Below are 21845 nucleotides of genomic sequence, written 5' to 3'. Positions count from 1 at the left end.
CAAATCAATGTTCTTATTTCAGTCAATTCCACGTTTCAGCTCATCTTTCGCCCATAAACAAATAAAAATGAAACGTATGTACGTAAAGAAAGACAGGAAACCCACATTTATTCCAAATGAAAAGACTTTATCACCTCACAGTGGCTATTATTTATTTACTTGCAGTATTTGACACAAGTGTTTGTTTATTTTCAGAAATGTAACGACAATTATTTGAATAGTTCAGCATTCCGAATGTTCTGTGTGACATTGTCCATTCACAGTCGTATTCAAAATGTTTATGTATGGATATATACACTGTATATATATTTTTTTCCACATCGTCTGCTGCAACAAACCAGCGTCATCGGCAGCTATTTTGTTCTCCATCCGACTTCAATTTAAGTGAGTCACTTTTTTCGCTGTAGAGCAAAAAAAAAAAAAAAACAACAACAACAATTTGGGGGGGAGCGTTTAGGCAAAATTAGTTCATTTCAATGATTTTATTATACTTTTTTATGTCTTCCACAGAATTTCACCACAGTTGTGATTGTATATAGACACAAGCAAATCATATTTCACATACTTGTATTTCAACAGTCCTAATAATGCTCACTTTTGTTCGAAACGTTTGACAAAATTGAAATATCAGAAATGTATAGCGTAATTTCCGGCCTACAAGTGGCGACTTTTTTCATACGTTTTCAATCTTGTGGATTATGCAGTGATGCCCTGCTAGCGCTAGCGTTAGCGTTAGCGCCCCTGGTTATAAGCCTCGGTACGCAGAAAGAGTTTAGCGCTAGTGCGAGACTTATAAGCAGGTGCACTCCGTAGTCCGGGAATTACGGTAATTGTGTCATTTTACAAGCACAACAACAATGACGATAAGCATATTGTAAAATGATTGTCTCTCTGACAGTGTCAATCAAAAGTCAGCGTTAATATTTCTGTATTGGGTGTGTACCTAATGAAATGGCCGGCAGGGACCAACTGTCATAATGATATTCATGTCATTAAGAGCTATTGCAGTTATTATTATTCACGGTGTGTCATATATTTTTTTGGGGGGTGGGGGTTTGATGTAAAAGCTGCATGCAGCCATTAAGTGTTATTATTATGATTAATATTCTGCACTGACATAATGTTTGTTTATCTCAGCCAAAGTCAACAAACAGGTTATGTATTATTTATTTTTTTTTTTCCCCAGATAATCTTGAAAGTTATGACTTTTCAGGATTCCGAACGATGCTTTGTTTTATTCATCTGCTTCTCCTCACTGGCGTTGCGAATGAGTTGGAGCCGATCCCAGCTGAGTTTGAGTACACGTTCAAACGAGTTGCCAGCCAATCGCAGGGCAAATATGTAGTTTAAAAAAACAAAACAAAAAAAAAAAAAAGACGCTGTTCGCAACGAGACAATTTCCCGTCAGAGCAAAGCAAAGCGACGTCCGGTGAGCTAGCGTTAGCGCCGTGTTCCGAGTGTGTTGAAAAAATTTGTCGAGGTGTAAAAATAAAGGTGGACGCACTTTGTCACACACTGCCTCAATTTCAACGTTTTATTTATTTATTCATTCATTTTTAAAGATGATGGTCGCTGTATTTCTTTCATAACAAAATCAAACACCGTGTTGCTAACCAAAACAGCAGCACTTGATTGATTGATTGTCACATCATGTTGTATGTTCATGTTTCTTGTTCCGTGAGGGAGCTGCGCAGCTTTAGACTCCATTTTTATATGATTAGTATTATTTATTATTATGGCTATTGTAATATTTGACCAAAAAATGTACAGAGAGAATGTCTCCTCCAATTGAGTCATGTGGAAAGTGCGGCACCGAATAAAATCTTTTCTTCATTGTTTACTAATCGTACTTGTCAAATGGAGGTACCCGTTGATATGCTATTTCATAAAATAAATATTAACAGTACTGTATTATTTTTATATTACAATGTTATAATTGTTGAAAGGAGTCAAACTACAAACATGCATACTAGTTTCATAATACAAAAACAGTAGTTTATATATGAATGATGTGATAAAGGAACAAATATTCCACTCGTGTCAACATTTATGGTTTTATTAGAATTCATAAATCTTGTTGGATCGGATTTTCCCTGTGAGTAAGTGATGAAAAACAAGTGTTCTCATTTATTTGGTTTTTCTTTCCATAATAAAGTTGACCGACATTGTTAGGTGTAATGAATTATGATCATTATGATTCATATTTAAGGAACGTGAACTTGTGCAACAACTTGCTTCCTCTCACAACTTGTACAAACGCTTCAAATTAAATAAAAACAAAAGGAAAATTATTCACATCTGATTCACACATGCCACTGCTTCCATCGTCATCATTATTATAAATAATAAATGTTATTTGTCAAAATCTGAAACCGCGTTGACAACGCATCCCTCAAATTCACGCAAGTTTTTGTGACCGAAAAACAAGAAGCGGCGCACTAGACACCTGCTAGTTAGCTCATTAGCTTGTGGCTAGCTGAGCGATTAGCTCGTGTTTAGTTAGCTTCTTGCTAATTCGACAGCAGTGAGGATCGCGTCCCAAACTGGTTTCGGCGGTAACACAAATGCAACAATTAGCATGTAGCATTTTTCGGGAGAAGCTATTGCTCGTCTCCATAATGAAATATAACAGATGTGCCGCTTTTAGGATGCGCGCCTACGGTGACGCTAAACAAGTAGTCGGCGCATTCCATGGGTGTGGACGGCGATAAAGCCAAAAGATCAAAGATGCCAGCAAACTGCGCCGTACAACTGGGAAAAACCTTTCACAGGTAAATATATTTTGTTGACTTTTAAAAGTTCTGCATTGATAGCAAACGCTAGAATGTGAAAATCTAACGAGAATTGAACAAGTCCATCCATCCAACATGACCGTTACGTAGGCATGTAGGGTAACGATGTACTATTTGTAGCTGTGAGTATAATCAGATTCCAGATTCTCTTCTCTGCTAAAGGAGAATCTGGTAATCAAACATGCTAGCATACCATCTGCTAACACGCGAATGGATAAACTGTCAAGTGTTTTGTCTTCAAGTCCGCGCACGTTTTAAGACTCAGAAAGTTGAGGCTCGGTCAGTTCTGAACCACGTGACTTGAACCCTGCGCAACCATAGCAAAGTATGCTAGGCGCTAACACAATGAGGTCACTGAAGACTTTTATTTTTAAAACCTGATCTGATTTCATGGTGGAGTCTGGTGTAAAGACTCACTTTTTTTCTTTCTTTCTCATCAAGTAAGACATCGATAAACAACGTGCGGCGACACTAAATGTTAGCTTGGTAGCCAACAGGCCGCTCGCGTCGCTTGAACGTACAGCTGAAGATGTTAAGTCACCGGCCGGCCACCGATCGGTGTCCGGTGTTGGTCGCGCAAACGCACGCTTCCATTCCCTGAACTTAGGCTGTTAATAATACAAATGCTAGAAATTAGCTGGAGCTTCACTCGACTGTTAATTTATGTCAGATCATAAACACGTTTAGTCAAGTATTTAGGTGCGAATTAGCATTAGCGTTGTTAGGAGGTGTTCAGAGGCAGGGGGCGCAAGTGTGGAAGAGGCGGGGCTCCTGGGGTTTGACCTGTCAACGTAAACAAAAAGTAAAAAAAAAAAATTTTTAAATGATGAAAAAAAATGTGGGGCAACTGCTGGAGTGCCCCATCACATCCAGCAGATGGTGCTGCAGTTGGATGAAAGGTTGCTTTCCTTTCAAAACGTGTTTTAGATTTCATACCGATGTTGCTCAGAAAACTTTTTTTTTTTTTATTATTATCATTTATTATTTTTTTAATGGGGCATTGGTGCTTCCAGGCAGCTTTAGAATGGATTTGAAAATTCTGCTACTGGTCTGTAAATCTCTAAATGGTTTCGGTTCTGAAAACATGAAAGAAACCCAGTAGGGCTCTGAGATCGAGTGACTCGGGTCTAAACGTGGAGTGCAGAGTCCAAAGCAAACATGGTGAAGCAGCATTTTAGCTATGATGATGCTGCAAAAAAAAAAAAATGGAATAAGTGACGTCAGCCCCACGTTTGAATGTTTTTTTCTTCCTCGTGCGTTTTAGAGTACTCCCACTTTTCAATAACATTTCTTGCACTAAAATCTGCTTTAATTGTACTTTTTCAAATGTTTTTATGTATTTAATCATGTAAAGCGCACTGTGTGTGAAATATGCTCTACAAATTTTGCTTTGCTTTATCATTTCCACGTAGGAGCAGGTGATCCAGTCAGTCAACACAGAAAATAATTCCAAATTCCCCTCTGCTAGGAAGATAAAATGCTATTTCTTTCTTTTTTTTTTTTTTAAATAGAACTTACAGTAGATAAAACATGTTTTAAAAGGAGTTATGTTGTTGTTTTTTTTAAATATAATTATTTACCTGAATTTCCCGTTTTCCATTTGTTCCCACTCGATACAACTCGGCGATGATTTTTCCATCCAGTGAACGTGATCGGACGAAGTGACCCCACGTCACTGCATTTCCAAGCTAGCTACAATTTCAGTGTGTCATAAAAATCCAAATTTCCCAATTGTGTAATTTACTGCCAGCCCTCCTAGTCCTTTATTTGCTGTGTGTGGGGGTGAAGAGAGGAAGTCCTCAGGCCCACGTTGTCGAGGGAACGCGACGGTTGTAAACCTTTATGAGATTTTTGCATTGTGTGATTTCTAGCTAGCATCAAGTGACGCATTCACGGAAAGACTTCATTATTTCACTTTTACTGCGTTTGCTTTTTTGTTGATCTGAATGAGAAACCCGAGGAGCTCAGCCTTGTAGTTGAACAATAAAAAAAAAAAAAAAAAAAAATGGAAAAGAGATCGCGTGGTGGGGGGAGGCCGCGCTACTGCGTCGACTGCCTGGCCGCCCTCTGCTGGTCGAGGAGGGACTTGAGGGCGGGTGGCGCCGGGCTGAACGGTCGCAGGGGGTACTGCGCATTTTTGCCCGGCACATAAACGCACTGGAAGTATCTTTGACCTGCGGACGCACACGGGAAGTCAACTTTTAGTTTAGAAAGTAAAAGCAGGAAGTCAAGGGTCTTTTTTGTCACTTTCAGAATAAACAAAAATCAACAAGGTTGGGTTTTGATGTTTGAATTGACGGAACCTTCTTCTTTTTTGGACTGGCACTGCCCTCAAGTGGCGAGGAGGCTAAAGTGCAATTACCGTTGAATGTACAGCGTTCCCCCGCCGGAGGGAAAATGTAATAATGTAGCATTTGATGCCGTTCGTAAAAAGTTTATGATTGCCGAACAACGGAACCAGGTGCTGAAAAAGCAACATTCATCAAAATGAAACTCCTCGACTCACTTCGACATAGTTACCTAGCACCAAAATTAGGAAAAAGCACGACCGTTTTTGAAATGAAGCTGCTCAATTCACTTGAACAATGCCGATTATTGTCGAGTTTTTCGGCAAAAAGGAAGGTTAGGTTCCAATTAAAACGGTTTGAACGTGTACTGACCTGATTTCTGCTTTGCTGTACTTTCATCCTCTGTCTTTTCTACAAGAGGTACACACAGTAAAACAGATTGAGATGTAGCGTTTGATGCTAACAGGAAGTCAGATGCGAAAGAAGACGAGGGCGGGTGCTGATGTCGTTTCAGCATGCGGCGAAGATTTCAAAGTCAACATGTAAACTAGTACAATTAGTGCAAATATGGCAGAACTACTAAAGCCGGGGGTGGGCACACTTTGGGGGTCTTTTTTTTTGTTGTTGTTGTTTTTTTATAAACAGCTCAGCCATAAAAAAAAATGTGTCTCGTATGTGTGAATTTTAAGAATGTAATAATTCCCATTTTATTTTTCCGTGTGATCTTCTCCAATCTTCGGTCTCTTTAATCCAGGAATTTATGCCACGAGTCCTGGAAAACAATTTATTTTCCTTACCAAAATGGGTCAATTCAAATAAACTCAATGTAATTTTATTATTTATTAATTGGACACTCTAAATTGCCCCGAGGTGTGATTGTGAGTGCTGCTGTCTGTCTCGATGTGCCCTGCGATTGGCTGGTGACCAGTTCAGGCCCGTTGACAGCTGGGATAGGCTCCAGCACTCTCCGTGACCCTCCTGAGGATAAGCGGCGAAAAAAAATGGATGGATAATTTCAATTTAATGAATTTATTTATTCGTTTAACTCATGCAAAAGTATATAGCTTTTTCCCCGCCTCATTTTCCATCCACATTTTCCCTTTTGGGCCGGCACGGTGACGGTGCGTCAGCTGGAAAGCGTTGGCCTCAAAGTTTTGAGGTCCCGGGTTCGATCCCGGCCCTGCCTGCGTGTGTGGAGTTTGCGTGTCATGCATGCACGAGTGCGATTGGTTGTTTGTCTTAATGTGCCCTGCGATTGGCTGGCGACCAGTTCAGGGTGTACCCCGCCACCTGCCCATCGACAGCTGGGATAGGCTCCGGCACTCCCCGCGACCCTCGTGAGGATAAGCGGCAAATAACACGGATGGATGGATTTTGCCTTTTTGTTTCACTTTTGGTTTGACAATCTGAGCCAACATTTTTTGCGGCCCTTGAGCGCAAACATTTGCCCACCGCCGGCTTTGAGCTTTTACTGTATTGCAAGGGGACGAATACTGACAATGTTGTGGAGTTACCCGTCGCTATTTATGGTTATGTCGCTGATGATAACTCAAATTGTTACAGCTCATCTGCAAGTTGTGCTGATGAGGAGGAAAAGACAATTGGACAGCAAAGAAATACCTCAAGCTCTACGGGAAGCTCTTTTTTCCTCCCTCTGATGACAACAAGCATTCAAACACGTCAGTTTATGCTTTCAAAAACAGGAACGTCACATCAATTTTGACCACTTGGGGGCGTTAGAGAGAAGAGAAAAAAAAAGCCGTGGCGCATCTTGTTAGCAGCGATTGCCGGTTATTTACAAATGATTAATACATATACTGTAGTAGAAGGAGGGAAGTACTTTAACAACCTCCAGACAGCTGGAATCAAAGATATCGTTTATGTCATATCATATTGCACTTCATTTGCACAACTTATTTGAGTTGTTTCGGCTTTCATTTGACGTCATAGTACTTCTGATTTCATTTTCTTCATCATGTAAGTGTAGTGTCCTCAAAATCACAATCACTGCAGTCACTTCATCAAATCTTATTGATCACACACAAGTGGAGATTGTGAAAGGAATTGGACGCTTCCGATACTTACTGGCTTGTGAACGTTCTTTGTCTTTTTTGTCTGAAACAAAAATGTAGGGAGGGGGGGGGGCGAAAAAAAACGGCGTGAGATGTCAAGGAATTTAAAATTCATTTCATTTAAAATTGTTGCCAACCTTTGGTGTCCCTCGAGGACCTTTCCTTTTCCTCAGCCTGATCGGCTTTGGCTGTGGTGACAGAGTAGAAAAACAGAATGCATGTTTTAAACATTTTTAAAATAATTTCAAATTGTAAATAAATAGTTAAAGTATAGAAGGTTACTCGAGGAATTCTAAAGTATTTGAAATGGAATGTACAGTTTTTGTTAGAAAACATGGGTGGGCAAACAATTGTGTCCATTACACTTTTTTAAACTACATTAAAATGTATATGAAATATAAAAAGAGTAATTCAGTTATTGCCCCTTTTTATTTTATTACTTGTAATTGCTTGCACTGCTGGTGCTGTGACTAATATTACCTGAAAAAATACTTGTACACAGCATATAAGATGTTAAATTTCACTAATATTTTTCTGTACTATCATTTAATATGAAATAAATACAAACGAATGCAGCATTTGTAACGCAACAATTTTAAGACAAAAGAACTAATTTAATACAACAAGACTCTTGATAACATAAACGCCACACTTTGCCCATTTCTGACATCAAATTATTTAGCATTCATAAATATGAAACTTACTTTTCTTGCTCGTCAGTAAAGTTGTTCTCATCTTGGCTGAGGACACACACACAAAAAAAGACAATAAAATTTAAGAAAAAGCTCACGTTAAGCATCACTCCACATGCATGCAGCCATTTTGAATCGGGCGGCGGCGGCCTCACGCGTTTGCGACGTTGAAGATTTGTAAAGTTTCTCCGTCACGTTCGTCCTCATCGGCGTGTCCGTCGGCTGCCATTCTGCTGCCGCGGGACCGCTTTTACCTCTTTTGGCCGCGGAAGAAGAGGAGGAGGAGGAGGAGGAGGAGGAGGCGGTCTTGCTTTTGCTCTGGGCGCCATCTGAAAGTGACCCAAAAACAAACAAACAAAAAAGCGTTGCCGTGACAACCTCAAATCGCACGACCTGACTGCCGATAAACGGACCTGTCTCCGGGGCGCAGACGGCGCTTCTCTTGCGTCTCGCCGCTGTGGCTTCTGATGCGAAGAAAGAAGGACGACTGGGTCAAAAGGTGACATCTCATCGCCACGGCAACCGGCATCTTAGGAACAATTACCTCTCTTCGGAGGCGCTGCTGCGCTTTTGCTTCGCGCTTTTACAGCTGAATGCAAAGAAAAGTGTAAGGTCACTGACGAGATTAATGAACTTTTTTTTTATTTTTACAAGAAAGTATTTTTTCAAGACTACAAGCTTTATTTTTATGACGAGCGTAAATCCGCAGCTTATATAAGGGAGCAGGTTAGAAGTTGGTGAGGGTAGGAACGTAGATCAACTGGTAAATTGAGCGCTTTGACTTTCGACTTGGCTCCCCCTTCACCAAAACGGGCCGAAACAAAGTCCGCATCACTGCGGACGCCGCACCCATCCGTCTTGTCCATCTCCCGCTCTGTTCTTCCCTCACAAGACCAAGAACAAGACCCCAAGAGACTTGAATTCCTCCACTTGGGGCAGGATCTCGTCCCCGACCCGGAGAGGCCACGCCACCCTTTTCCGACATACATCAGCGCATTTAAAAGTGGGAGGTTTGCACTGGTGTGGGAGTGTTCACAGCTGTCTCTGACCCTGTCCAATCGAAGAGGCTCCTCTCATTCCCTTTAAATGCGGTGGAATAGCGTCGCTGGAAGACGTTTATGTGACCGGAATGGGAGCAATCTGTGGATTGTCACAGCTCTTGGCCGGTACGCTAGCATATAATGTTAGCGGGTACCCGTATTCCACTTCCACTTATTTAAATGTGTAAGCATCACTCTGATCGGCCATGTGTAACATGTCACTTTTGGAAAGTCCTTGTTGTCCAAGACTGGTTAGAAAAAGATTCATATTTAGTTCTCCACCTGTGTGTGTAGCTCCAGCTTTGGTTTTGTCTTTCTTGAGTCCACCACCTGAAAAAGCCAACAAGCACACGGTTCCGAGGTGGACCTACTGAAGTGGCCGCAAACGTTGTCCTACCTTCGTGATCGTCGGCTGTCTTCTTTTTCTTCGTAGCTTCTGGATTGAACACGATCAGTGCATTTGAACGTTAAAATCGTGTTTCCAAAAGCCGAGCGTGGCAAGCGGCGTACCTTTTTTCGCCGTCGTCACGTCTTCTTTGACACGCTCCGATTCGGCTTTCACGTCTGGTTCTGCCGCTTCTCCTTTCGAGAGGAAACAGTTGAGGTGTGTGAAGAGAAATTTGACAAACTGATGAAGCAGGAAGTCTGTGGTGGGTGTATTCGTAAGTACAAACTCGACGTGACAACAAAAAAACTAAATCTTGCTACCAGTTTTGCTGTCTGGTACTGTCGACTTGTTTCACTCTGCTGTGCTTCTTCCTCACCTTTCTGGACTTCGGGTTGAGCAGCAGGTGCCGGTTCTGTGGTTCCTGACTGGACAGGTTCAACCGGCGGGACCGGTTCCGCTTGTTGTTGGGGTTCAACTGTCTGGACTGGTTCAGTTGGTTGCGCCGTCAGAACTGTTTCAACTGGTTGTACAGGCTGGACCGGTTCTACCGGTCGGACCGGTTCTGGCGGCAACTGCACGACAGGTGGCACGGGGTGAGCAAAGTGCTGGTAGTGAGGGTAGAGCGGGGGCATCATCGGGTGCGCTTGGTAAAGCGGCGCCGGGTGGATGGGATGGGTGGTCAGAACCGGAGCAGCAGAACCTGGAAAGAAAGCAAAATAATCAGAAAGCGCTTCAGTCGGGTCACAACTCGAGCCAGACGGGATGTGGATGTCCGGCAGGCCTACCTGAAGCGGTCGGAGGCGGGTACGGCGTGTCCGTCACGATCTGGTGCACTGTGGGGTGGGAGGGGGGAGGGGTGGGTAATATTTGGAGGTGAAGGGGGCACGCGGATCCACTTTCCTGTTCTTTCTTGTCGAGAAGTCCACTTTTTGAACACTCACCGTACCAGCCGGGAGGGGACGGACAGTAGACTGGTGCCGGTCTGCAAGGACCGACTGGGAAGCAAAGCGACAACACGATGTTGAGTCATAGATTAGCGTCGTTTAGCGTAGCATCAGTCACCACGGCGAGAAAAGGCGACGTAAACTTATCGTCGAATAAAGGGCAGCGGTACCGTCTTGTACTGGTTCTGGGACTTGCGTTGGTTTTGGACTTTGCTTCTCGGCAGGTTGCTCTAATGGACAAAAAAACAGCGAAAGCTTAAGTAGGATCTTTTTGACCCTTAGTGTCGTTTTCCACTTTGAAATTGTTTCAATAAGCGCTATTACAAAAAAAATGTATACCTGTTTTTGGCTTCTTGCTCTTTTCTTCTTTCCTGGCTATTCAAGGGCAAAAAAAAAAAGAAGAAGAACCGATGGGATCAGAGCAGAACCAGGCATCATCTCCACGTACCTTTGAGGACAGTCGGAATCCTCCCGGTTCGTCTCATTTTGGGCTCCAGACTGGCAAATCTGGGAAGTGCTGGCAAGTAAGCGCAGGCGTTATTTGCGCGTCATCAGCGTCGAAAAAAACAATCTAGCAAGTCAAAGCTACGGTACTGCAAGTCGGAACATAAAAAGTCTGTTCTGAAAATCTGCATCACTTCATTTGAAAAAAAAAACAAAACAAAACAAAAAAAAACTACGTCAAAGAATCTGGAATTTGTTCCGCTGTTTTTAAAAATAAGTTTTAGCAAGTATTTTTCAGGGGGAAAAAAATGTGAATTATACCCAGTGACTCATGCCAATGCAAGTAAATGCGTTAATGTAAGAACGTAGTTATGATTATTTTGAATTCACAGTGCTTTGGGGCTAATTGAATACAAATCAGTAAAAGGCACACAGATGAAATGAAACAATATAAAATGAAATCGAAAGTAATGAAAAATAGTCAAATGAAAGAAAAGCGTCACCTGTTCTTTTGGGTTTTTCCGTGTTCTTCACGGCTTTCCATTCTTCGCATGGAAAGAAAGAAAAACGACTTTGTTGCAAAGTCACATGACGTAACGTCGACGGGAGATTCTCGATCGGTGAAAAAAAGTGAACCGTTGCATTCCGCCCGTCCGGCCGTTTGCTTAGCCGCTTATCCTCACAAGGGTCGCGGGGAGTGCTGGAGCCTATCCCAGCTGTCCAACGGGCAGGAGGCGGGGCACACCCTGAACCGGTCGCCAGTTGCACTCACAATCACGATTGGATGTTTTTTGGGATGTGGGAGGAAACCGGAGGGCCCACCCGGAGAAAAGCCACGCTGGCGCGGGGGGGGAACATGCAAACTCCACACAGGCGGGGCCGGGATCGAACCCGGGACCTCAGAATTGTGAGGCCAACTCTTTCCAGCTGTTAGTTTCTTACTAAGGCACTCTGGACTTCACTTTAAATATGAAAGCGTGGATTATGTTTCAAAACAAAACTCTTGCGCCGGCCGGGAAGCGCCGCCGCCGCCGCCGCCATCGCGTCGCGTTCGCAACTCTCCGCTAGCGATCTTGTGACTCGTGGCGCACCCACCTTTCTTCTTGGCGCTTCGCACGGCCGACACTCGCGTCTTCGGCGGACTGGTGCAGGGACACGCTGGAACCCCACGAAAAGGGGAAGAAGAAACAAAATGGAGGTGATATAAATATGTATGTGTACCGTTGCCCCGTTGCCTCGCCCGCTGACCTGCGTGCGCTTCGGCGTGGAGCTTTGTTGCCCGCCGCTCTTCCTCTTTGTGGGACTTCTCCTCTTTCTCTCCTTCTTCTTCTCCATCCCCAGCGAGCGGCGGGCTCAGCTCGCCCGCATCTTCGTGTTGAGCTGTGACCCATCGAGAGATGCGTACAGTACGCAGGAATATTGACGACGTACGAATGCCGCCGCGATACCTGATGCCAGGTCTTCTTCATCCTCGTCCTCGTCTTCAACCGGCGACGACTCCGGCGCGATGCCGTCTTCGAGGTCAAGGGTCGGGAGGCCTGCCTCACCCGAGGTCAAGGCGAGTGAGTCTTCCTCCTCGTCGTCTTCACCATCCAAGGGCGGTCGTGCAATGTCGTCTTCATCCTCCTCCTCTTCCTCCTCCTCGTCATCGGGTTCGTGGTCTTTGCCGCTCTCCGCTTGGCCGAAATCAAGGCGCTCCAGATCTTCGTCCCGGTGGTCTTCCTCATCCACCTCATCATCCTCAATGGAATCATCAGGTTTGCTGACGTCTGATTGGACGAGAACTTCTTCCTTGGTTTCTCCATCATCATCGTCGTCGTCGTCGTCAGCCAATGATGAAGTCGCATCTTCATCTTTCACGGCCAAAATTCGGAGAGGTTCCCCCTGGTCATCCTCATCATCATCAGGGACGGAAGCAAGATGAAGGTCATCTTCATCTTCCTCCCTGGACCGAGGCAAGAGATCCTCGTCTTCCTCATCCCTCGTCATATCTTCAGTTCCGTCCTCCTCCTCCTCGTCATCTTCACCAGCTGTACGTTGTTCTCCTTCTTCGTCCTCTTTGCCGTCACCGTCGTCAATCTCATCGTCGGACTCGGGTTGGGAGGTCTCGTCGTCCTCGTCCTCAGCAGCCGCTTCCTGGGCATCAGGCGTGGCCTCCTCATCCTCTCCCTCCTCATTCGCCTCCGCAATGGCGTCAGCTCCCTCCCCCTCTTCCTCCTCTTCTTCATCACCCACTCCCTCCTCCACCTCCTCCATGTCACCTCCATCCTCGTCTATCTCCTCAGGAGCCGCAAGAACTGCTTCATCCACAGCATCCTCCTCTTCCTCCTTCTCTTCAGCTGCTTTTTCTCCCTCCTCCTCCTCATCAACTCCTTCATCCACCACATCGTCCCCCTCCTCTTCCTCCTCCTTCTCTTCCTCCTCCTCCTCTTCTTCCTTGGCCTTCTCCTCCTGCTGGCCCTCCTCATACCCCTCGTCCTCCTCTTCCTCGCCTTCATCCGGGTGGACCACTTCGACCGCCAGTTGTGCCTTCTTCACTTGCATCCTGATGACTTTAACGAACAATTCATCGGCGTGTTAACGGCGGAATATGCAGTTAAAAAAAAAAAAAAAAAAACACTCCCAAAATCTAGTCAAAAGATTTTTCAAGTTGTTGTTGCTTCAACTTCCACAGAAATACCGCGATGCCTCGGTTCTCGACCACAATCCGTTCCAGAAAACGGTTCGAAAAGTGGATTGTTCGAAAACCGAATCGATGTTTCTCATTACAATGAATGGAAAAAGAAATATTGCGTTCCAAGCAGAAGAAATTAGGCTTTTTAAAGCATTTTTTTAAGCTTTTCTGATAATAAACTGCATAGTAGAAATACACGCACATATTCAAAAAAACGATCCGTTCGAAAACGGGGACGTTCAAAAACCGAGGCTTTATTGTAAAAGAAATACCTGTACATACTTTTAGTGCTTCATTTTGGGAGAATATCACTTTTTACACTTGCTAATTGAAAAAAGTAATCGCCAGAGAGACGGCTAAAGTCGCTAGATGTGGAGACCAAATTCTCAGTTTATTCACAACACTGACTGTGCTTTGGTAAATTAGTTCCCTCCCATCATGTTGGTCATGTAAGCAGTTCACATCAGTGGTTTGAACCATTAGAAATTGCCATTAGAAAAATTGTGGCGACAACATGATTATCAACTTGTATAATAATAGTGTACGCACATACCTTTACTTCGGGATGGTAGAAACTCCCCTAAATCCCCCCAAAAAGAAGACGAAAAAATTAGCCTGGAGATTCACTTTGAAAACACAGCTTAATGTTAGCATATTAGCATGCTAGCAGTTAGCGACAAGCCAGAGAAGAAAGCCGTAGTATATTTTAGTGTCATCGAACACAATTGTTGTTACTCGAGGGGGAAGAGGAGGTGTGGGGGGGGGGGTCCTCCCCCCTCATTTAATGACACCATCACAGAAGAATTAGCAACTCGACTTCAGCGTCAAGTACCTTTTTTTCTCCTCTTAAGATTCACCTCCACTTGTTCTTCCTCCTTCTCCTCCTCCTCCGACCGCGTTGTCGCTTTGAGACGGTTCATAAGTACATATATCATTATCCATAACTATCATGAACAGTTAAAGGTCGTCTACAATAGACATTTTTCGACTGACGTCACACACCTTCCGGTTTAGAACGCGATCGCCGTTTTGGTGGGGTGAATTCGAGTAAGCAAACCGTAACTAAGCAGGAATCATTTCAGAAAGGCGTATGAACGGGGGCGCACTGCTGCGTTATCGTTTGCTCAAATGAAAGTGGGCGTCGTAAAGCGTCTTTCTTTCGGCTGCCAGCTGTGAACAAGAACCAGTGCGAGAAAACGGAGCAGTTAGCAACCGAACGGCGACAACTGTGGCCGTCTCGTATCAGCAGAGCCGATCTAGCAGCCAAGTCATTCCCTTTCCCTGTAATTTTTTTGCCAAGAGAATTTTGTTCGTTCCTCCAGACCTTTCTAATCCTTGAGTTGGTCTATGTCCTAAGCGCTTCTTGAGAAGAGAAGTCAGTGGACGATGTCTGGATAGGTTACCGACGGCCACAGTTCAAAATTCTTGCTCCATTTGTGTTTCTCCAAGGCATATGGGTCGATATTGTCGATCAAAGCACACTTCTTGTCGTAACGGTTTCGAGAAACAACATCTAATGAGCCCCGATAACTTTCCAAAGTCTTTTCAGCCATCATGCGTCACTTTTAACAGTCGTACGAACATTTGTGTAACTCCGGTCCGTATGCAAAAGCCGTAGAGTGAACCCATCCAACATGGCCGCGTGCCCCGGATGTCGTCACTTGGTCGAAAACAGTCTATTGGGGCTGGGCCATAAGGACAGAAAATCAAATGCCTGCATCAGCGGGGAAAAAAACATCGTGAGGAAGAAACTTAAATTGTCCAATCTCCAACTGTGCGTTTCCGGAGTTTCTAAGGTGACCCAGTGCACAAGACTGAGGCCAAAGCGTTGCCGGCTTCAGACGGGGAACCGCAGTCATGTCATTGTGAGCAAATGCAGTACTCTAAAGCAAGCAAAGCGTGTTTCTGTGGGTTGCTCTCGCTCACCTTTTTTCCTCACAGCATAGAGATTTCCTGAAGAAGAAGAAAAATAAAACATCAGACTGAATCAGACTTCTCACCAGGGTACAGTACTTGTCGTGAAAAAGTGATTTTTAAATATCCATTCCTCCCATCCAGCCACCGGACCGATCCCCCCCCCCCCCCCCCCATTTCAGGTCTTACCGTCATCCTCATCGGGGGCAACCAGGCTGGCGGCAAACCTGAGCACGTCGCGGATGGCGTTGGCCGAGCTCTCCACCACGTCGTTGACGGCCTTGGCCGGGTCCGAGCCGATCCTGCCGAGGCCTCCTGCGGGGGAAGACGCTCATCACCGACACTTTTTGGTAGCGTTCCGTTTTAATCAAAGGGCAAAGTTATATGGAGAGCGTACGTAATTCCCGTTGGCGCACATCCATAAAAACACAACAGGCCACTTTTAACGTGCTCATTCATTCCGTTTGAATACATAATGATACTGACTAACATATCCACTGACCACTTTTTTAAGTAAATGTATTGGCGTAATGAGGTCGTAATTATAAAGAAATCGGCTGACTTTTTACACAACTTCTTTAACTAGACGAGAGAGTCCAAATATCCCAAGCAAGGATCCTGGTCGTTTCTCTGGCCGTGTGCACTTAAGAAAGTGGCCAGCAGGTCTAAATTCCCACCTCACTTCCATGTACTACCAGCAAAATGCCAAAACCGAATCAGATAAAGATGCCTGTGACGAGAGTTGGGTTCAGAGGGGCTTAGTTTGTTGGTTTTTGGGGGGAGGGGCCTACTCAAGCTCACCTGAAGTTCAAATATGATTTAAAAAAAAAAAAAATACAAAATCCACTGGATTTTTATCATATTTGAACAATCAAGAATCACTACTGCACAAATGACGGGAAGGGGGGGGGGGTCACACTCAAGGAGGTTAGTGGGGAGGGGGTGGAGGTCTGCGAGAAGATGGGGGTTAATCACGGGGAGGTTCTTCTTGCCTCGGCGGTCTGAGTCCTTAAAAACCTTCCTGACGCCGCGACCTGCGGGGATGACACACAGCGGCAGAAAGTAGAAAAAGGAGAAACAGAAAGAAGAAGAAGAAGAAGGACAGAAGCGCTCGTCTCCTAGCTTTGCCGTTACGCTCGTAAAAGTATTCGCAACTCCGCTGGGACGTCCTGTGCGGTTCCATTCTTCCTTCTCATATGTAAACAGTGGAAAAAATCACTAGTGTCAATTTCTTAACAGGGAATCAAATTGCTTGTCGCTTCATTTTTTTTTTTTAAATAATTGCCACATGGGCCCTGAAAGGCTCTAAGTAGAGTCCTTATTCATCAACCTTGACTGTGCATGTTAAAAAGCGCCACTTTGTGTGCAGCCATGTTGTTAGTGCAAGCACAGCGTGTCAGCAAGGACGCTTAAGAGAAATAGTTCAATAGTTCAAAGGCATGAATTTGAATTCATTGCTAAAACGGACAAATTGGTCGTGCGTGTCTGGCATACAAAACCGACATTGAGATGAGAAGACGTACAGGAAGTGACATCACATTAAAAGCAGGAAGAGCTCAGTGTCTAAAATGGGTCCTCACTTGATATCAAAGTTAACGACATTGTGTATAGGGCCAAAACGATACTACTACTACTCTGACGCCATCTGGTGGTATCTTGGTGTCATGAAACCGTCAAAGTCATTTGAGGAGTTTCATTTCCACAAAAATAAGATGTTGACGCCATTGCGTGGAATCTTGATGTCAAAGAACTGACTTGAAATAAGTTGAGGAGTTTCATTAAATACGTGTTTTTGCTCGAGTCAACATGGTTCAGTCACGATTTACTGCACTTAATAAACTACTAAAATGATGATTTTGATAAGATTAGCTGAACAGCAGCCTGCTTGCTTGGCTAATGCTAAACGCCACTAACTAAGCCGCTAGCTGCTACATTGTTTACAAAACTTTCCATTTAAAGAATTTGAGAGACCAAATAACATCAGCAACCAATTCAATAGTGTACAAAAGGAACTACTACAGCAATTAAGTTACCGTGTACTAAAGTTAATTTTAATTGGCAACCACCAAGTTGACACGTGCTAGGCTAATGCTAAGCGTCCTTTACGAGATATTTTGACACAGAAACAGTCTTTGTGCAGCACTTACACCAGAATAATGTGAAAATAATCCCTCTACATTGGCACATAAATCACAAATTGAGATGTGAATATTCACAGAATGTACAAAAATAGAAGTACGCACCTGAGATGGTTTTGTAGTCGGCCAGGTCGAACACGATAACGAAAACGCACGACCACGTGACCACGAGGGCCAGCACGAGGATCCACGCCAGCGGCGAGCTGAACGTCGAATAAACGTCGTCGGCGAACGTCCGCTTGGACGCGCCGGCGGGCGGCGAGCCGGCATCGCCGTTCTTGCCGTCGATGACCATTGTGGTGGTGCTGGCGGATGATCGCACTGAGCAGAAACATCCAACAGAAGGTATACGCACGTTTTAGTCGCCATTCCTCAATCGTTTACTCTGGTCTGGACAGACTCTTCACACCGTTCCCACATTTATTCACGAAAAGTCGTAATTACGGTGCACCTTTTAACATTTAACAGCAAAACTGTGTAGCAGATACCAGTTTTGCATAAAGAACATTTCAGATATCTGCAACAATATTTCATCCGGGACCAATGATGCTACTTTTGCCAATCACGTTTATGGGGTTTATTATTACAGATATCTGCGATTCAGTTGCAGATATCCTCTGCGAAATACGGAAATCTGCAATCTTTTTGTCAAAGATACTACTGAGTTTTTGGCTAGTTAGCATGTAGCACGTAGGAGGTATTTGTGTTGACTGTGGAATTTTTGAATGACCTTTGTAGGTATAAATATGAATGTTCTATATACTTTTAATGCCCATTTACTTGATATTTATACCTGTATTGTAGTGTATTTACATCTTGTTTCATGTTTATACAATGCCTCTAAACGGCTAATGTGTGTAGCATTTTTACATCTTGCGATATTGAAGTCACGTTTCATCTCTCCGAGTTTGTAACGTATCATATTTATGTAAAGTTGTGTGACCGACAAGAGCAGCGAGACGGAGGGACGCGACCGAGCCGACACCGAAGCTGTTAGCCGATCTCTCCCGCCACCTGTCGACTCTGCTCAGCTCGCGCTGGCATCGCCGTCGCTGACTCACAAGGCTTAGCGGTACTCGACAAGACACGTACACACAGGCACACAAACAACGCATTACGCGGACACACACCGGTAAGCGGTCCCATTTTTCATTTATTTATTTTTTACTGCGCGGTACGTCGGTGTGAAGGACGCTACATGAAACCGTCGTGTAGTTTTGAGCCTCCTCCTTTCGCGCTTTTGGGAATCCCATCACAGCGGTCACTTAGCAAAAACTTTAGCAACCAACCTTCATTAGTCAGGGCAAATGTTAGTACAAGAGATAACAGTAGTAATAGTGGTACTATATCCAAGCCGCTTATCCTCACAAGGGTCACGTGAGTGCTGGAGGCTATCCCAGCAAACTATGGGTAAAAAGCGGACTAGGCCCTGAACTGGTCACAGGGTACAGTGGTAGTATATTGTTATTATTACTTTCTCTTTATACAACAATTATGAAAAAAAAAAAAAAAAACTGTAGTTGCATCTGCACCACACACTTTCTATTCTGTATTCGACATGTCTGGTCATCATAAATGTTTACTCCTTTCTACGAACGTTTACTAATAAGTACAGATGTTGACTAGCATGTTGTCAGCACGCTTTAGTAAAACTGTTCACAAGGCGTCTCAATATTATCAGTGATGAAATTATTTATGACCACAATGTCTGTTATTCAAACCAAGGAACAGATTATTTCCGTGATGTCGTATACCAAAAGAAAAAAGTGTTTCCAGACCTTTTTTGAAACTTTATCTCCTCCGAGCTTTTAACCTGACCCGTGTGTCCCCAGTGTGATGATTCGTCCGTGGTAGCGTCGTCCTTTTAAGGCCAGCAGCTATTTTCATTCTTCCCCAAATCCCCGACTTGGCTGATCTCCTCACAAGTTAACAAACTCGGCACATGTCCTTATTAATAAGGCTTAATGTGCATGCCAGACCACTAGTTGGCGATGTTAGCCTGCCTATTTTCCAGCTTTGTAAGCGGTAACAGAGGCGGACCGGGGTACAAAGTTGCAAACACTCCTTCCCGTCCTTTTGCGTGGAAAGCAGTCGCTAATTGACCCCTCCGTGGATATTGCGCAATCCGCGTCACTGACCAATCAGAGGCCAGAGATCTGCATAAACCAAAGCCCGTTTTTGCTCCCGCCATTTTCTCAGACAACATTGCATGGTCCAGTATCGGTTTAGTTAGCGTTTTATCGCGTATTTGGGTTATTTTTAAGAGGTGTAGTCACGGACTTTGTAATCGTGACGACAGGTATCCTGAAATGCTAGTTGGTGGAGTTCCATTCGTACCCTTTCCAAAACCGAAGACCCAGTACGAAAAATGCCTTCGATGGGTCAAACTTTGTGGAAGACCGCATCATCAACTAAATCCATCTAATATCAACCGGAACACATATGTTTGCACGAAGGTATGCCCTAAATTTGATTTTTAATACACGTCTCGTATAAATGAATGAGACGTTCTCCGCTAGCATAACACCGCTACGTGTGATCAATTGACACACTTATTCTTTGTTGAGCGATATTTAGCGATGATCGGACTGCGCAAACGTGTCGCTTTCTTGCTGGCTCGCGGACGAAGCTTAACCAGACTGTGTTTGCACGAAGATATGCCCTAAATTTGATTTTTAATACAAGTCTCGTATAAATGAATGAGACGTTCTCCGCTAGCATAACATTGCTACGTGTGAATGATTGAATGAAATCAGAAGCATGGCGTCTCTCAGTTAAGAATGTATTGTATTTAGAATCTATAATATATCGTTGATTTGAATGAAATCAGAAGCATGGAGTCTGTCTCAGTTCAGAATTTATTGTATTGTATTTGCCATTTTTACTGTTTGTCTTACGTCAGCGCACGTGGCGTGACGTCACTTCAGGAGGCGCGGTTAAGTGCCCTGTACGGAGGGGGCAATTCACGAGGGTGTGTCGGTTGTGTAAAAACGCGTCACATCTTTTGTTATTAACGAATAGCATTATTAGCTCTGGTGCAACCATTTTGTTTTGACTGTATGCTAGAAACAGACACCCGACATGTCTGGTTCCATGATGGAAAAAAAAAATCATGTTCGAAAGTACATCGTCAAAGAGTTAGTTGTTAGTGTTCAGCGTTAATATGCACTGACGTACATGCTAAATATGAAACCACAAAGATACTGGCAAATCCAGTCAATGAAAAGTGTTCAGTGTTAATATGCTAACTATTAGCTAATGATGTTAAGGTAACAAATGGATCAACAATAGCGTTAAGACAACATGAAAGACGTCAACCAAGGCACCTTCAAAGAAGTTATCAAAGACACAGACCAAAATATTAATGGGACCACTATCAGACCGCATCAAATTCCATTCGAAAGTCTTCAGTACTAATTTGCACTGAGCAATCATGAGAAAATTCAAAGACAAAAAGAGCATCAAAGATGTCAAAAACAAAACGTGGCATCAATGCTAATCATTGAAAGGCATCGAGTTTTCATGTGCACGATCCATAAAATACCCTGTAAATATGACATCAAAGAGATAATACCAAATCCATAATTACCACATTACCATTAAAAGTACTACTACTATGAAAGTACTATGAAAGGCATCTATGGCAACACAATCAGTCATCAGAGACGCATCAATCGAGACACAAATGAAAAACCTTGAAGGGCCATCAAGTGCATCAACAAATTCAAGACGGAATCAATGACACCCTCACGGGCGATCAATGACCGGTATCCGATCCCGGCGGCCTTACAAATAGATGATACACGATAGCTGCGTATATTTAGCTACGTCCACGCTAACGACCCTCCGCGCCGCACAAGCCCGACCCGTCACGCAAACACCTTCCGCAAACTTTTTACCTTCTGCTTCCGTCATTGCTCAACATTCAAAGCGTTGCCAGCGGGATCCAGTTGCCAGGAAACCAAGGTGGATTCCTTCCCTGGGGTGCCACCGGTATTCCCAAAGTGCCCCCGCAACCCCCCAAAAACAAAAGAAAAGTCAACGGCAAACACGCAAGGAAGGCGGTCCGACCGGTTGAGGGTCCAAAGCGGGGACAGACGGAGAAAACCAAGTTGAGGGTGCTCGGACCGGGAGGCCGACCGCCCGCCCCACCTCCGGGCCGACGGATTTAGATCGGCGGAGGTTGACGGAGAAAGCGGACTGAGGCGGACGTCGCCGCGTCCCCCTTTTCAGCCGCTCTTACAAGTTGGCGCGGCGTGACTCCGTTTCTCGGCCACGATTCATTCACACGCAAATTTTGATCCGGTTCGCTTGGTGACACTTTCCAGTCGGCGCCGGCGAACATTCATGTCACGTTTGCGCGGCGGTCGGGTTATTCTTAGAGCGGCAGCTATTCGCTTTCGCCTTTTTAGGCCAGGGGCGTGACCTTAACCCCCCCACCCGTCCTCCCATAACAACA

General features: G+C 44.3%; 1 protein-coding gene across 7 annotated transcripts; it reads right to left on the bottom strand.

Annotated features, from left to right (window-relative positions):
• Positions 1-138: 138 nt before the first annotated feature.
• trdn (triadin) lies at positions 139-21845 on the bottom strand. 7 transcript variants are annotated; one of them, XM_061811680.1, is made up of 27 exons: positions 21286-21845; positions 17492-17707; positions 15438-15563; positions 15261-15287; positions 14167-14238; positions 13888-13914; positions 12109-13212; positions 11909-12040; positions 11756-11818; positions 11164-11205; positions 10665-10733; positions 10556-10591; positions 10387-10446; positions 10214-10267; positions 10058-10105; positions 9649-9972; positions 9395-9466; positions 9282-9320; positions 9167-9214; positions 8389-8433; positions 8258-8308; positions 8000-8173; positions 7857-7892; positions 7290-7349; positions 7166-7195; positions 5453-5491; positions 139-4966 (listed from the first exon to the last, which is right to left on the bottom strand). In XM_061811680.1, exons 1-27 carry the CDS (start codon positions 21299-21301, stop codon positions 4833-4835), a joined length of 3144 nt encoding a protein of 1047 aa, XP_061667664.1. In that variant the 5' UTR covers positions 21302-21845; the 3' UTR covers positions 139-4832. The 7 variants fall into 7 exon arrangements, with proteins under 7 accessions (XP_061667664.1, XP_061667665.1, XP_061667668.1 ...); XM_061811681.1 differs by having other exon boundaries at positions 7290-7340; XM_061811684.1 differs by lacking the exon at positions 11164-11205.

This window comes from Syngnathoides biaculeatus, chromosome 23, assembly GCF_019802595.1.
Source record: "Syngnathoides biaculeatus isolate LvHL_M chromosome 23, ASM1980259v1, whole genome shotgun sequence".
Taxonomy (NCBI): domain Eukaryota; kingdom Metazoa; phylum Chordata; class Actinopteri; order Syngnathiformes; family Syngnathidae; genus Syngnathoides; species Syngnathoides biaculeatus.
This window is presented reverse-complemented; position numbering and strand designations above follow the sequence as displayed.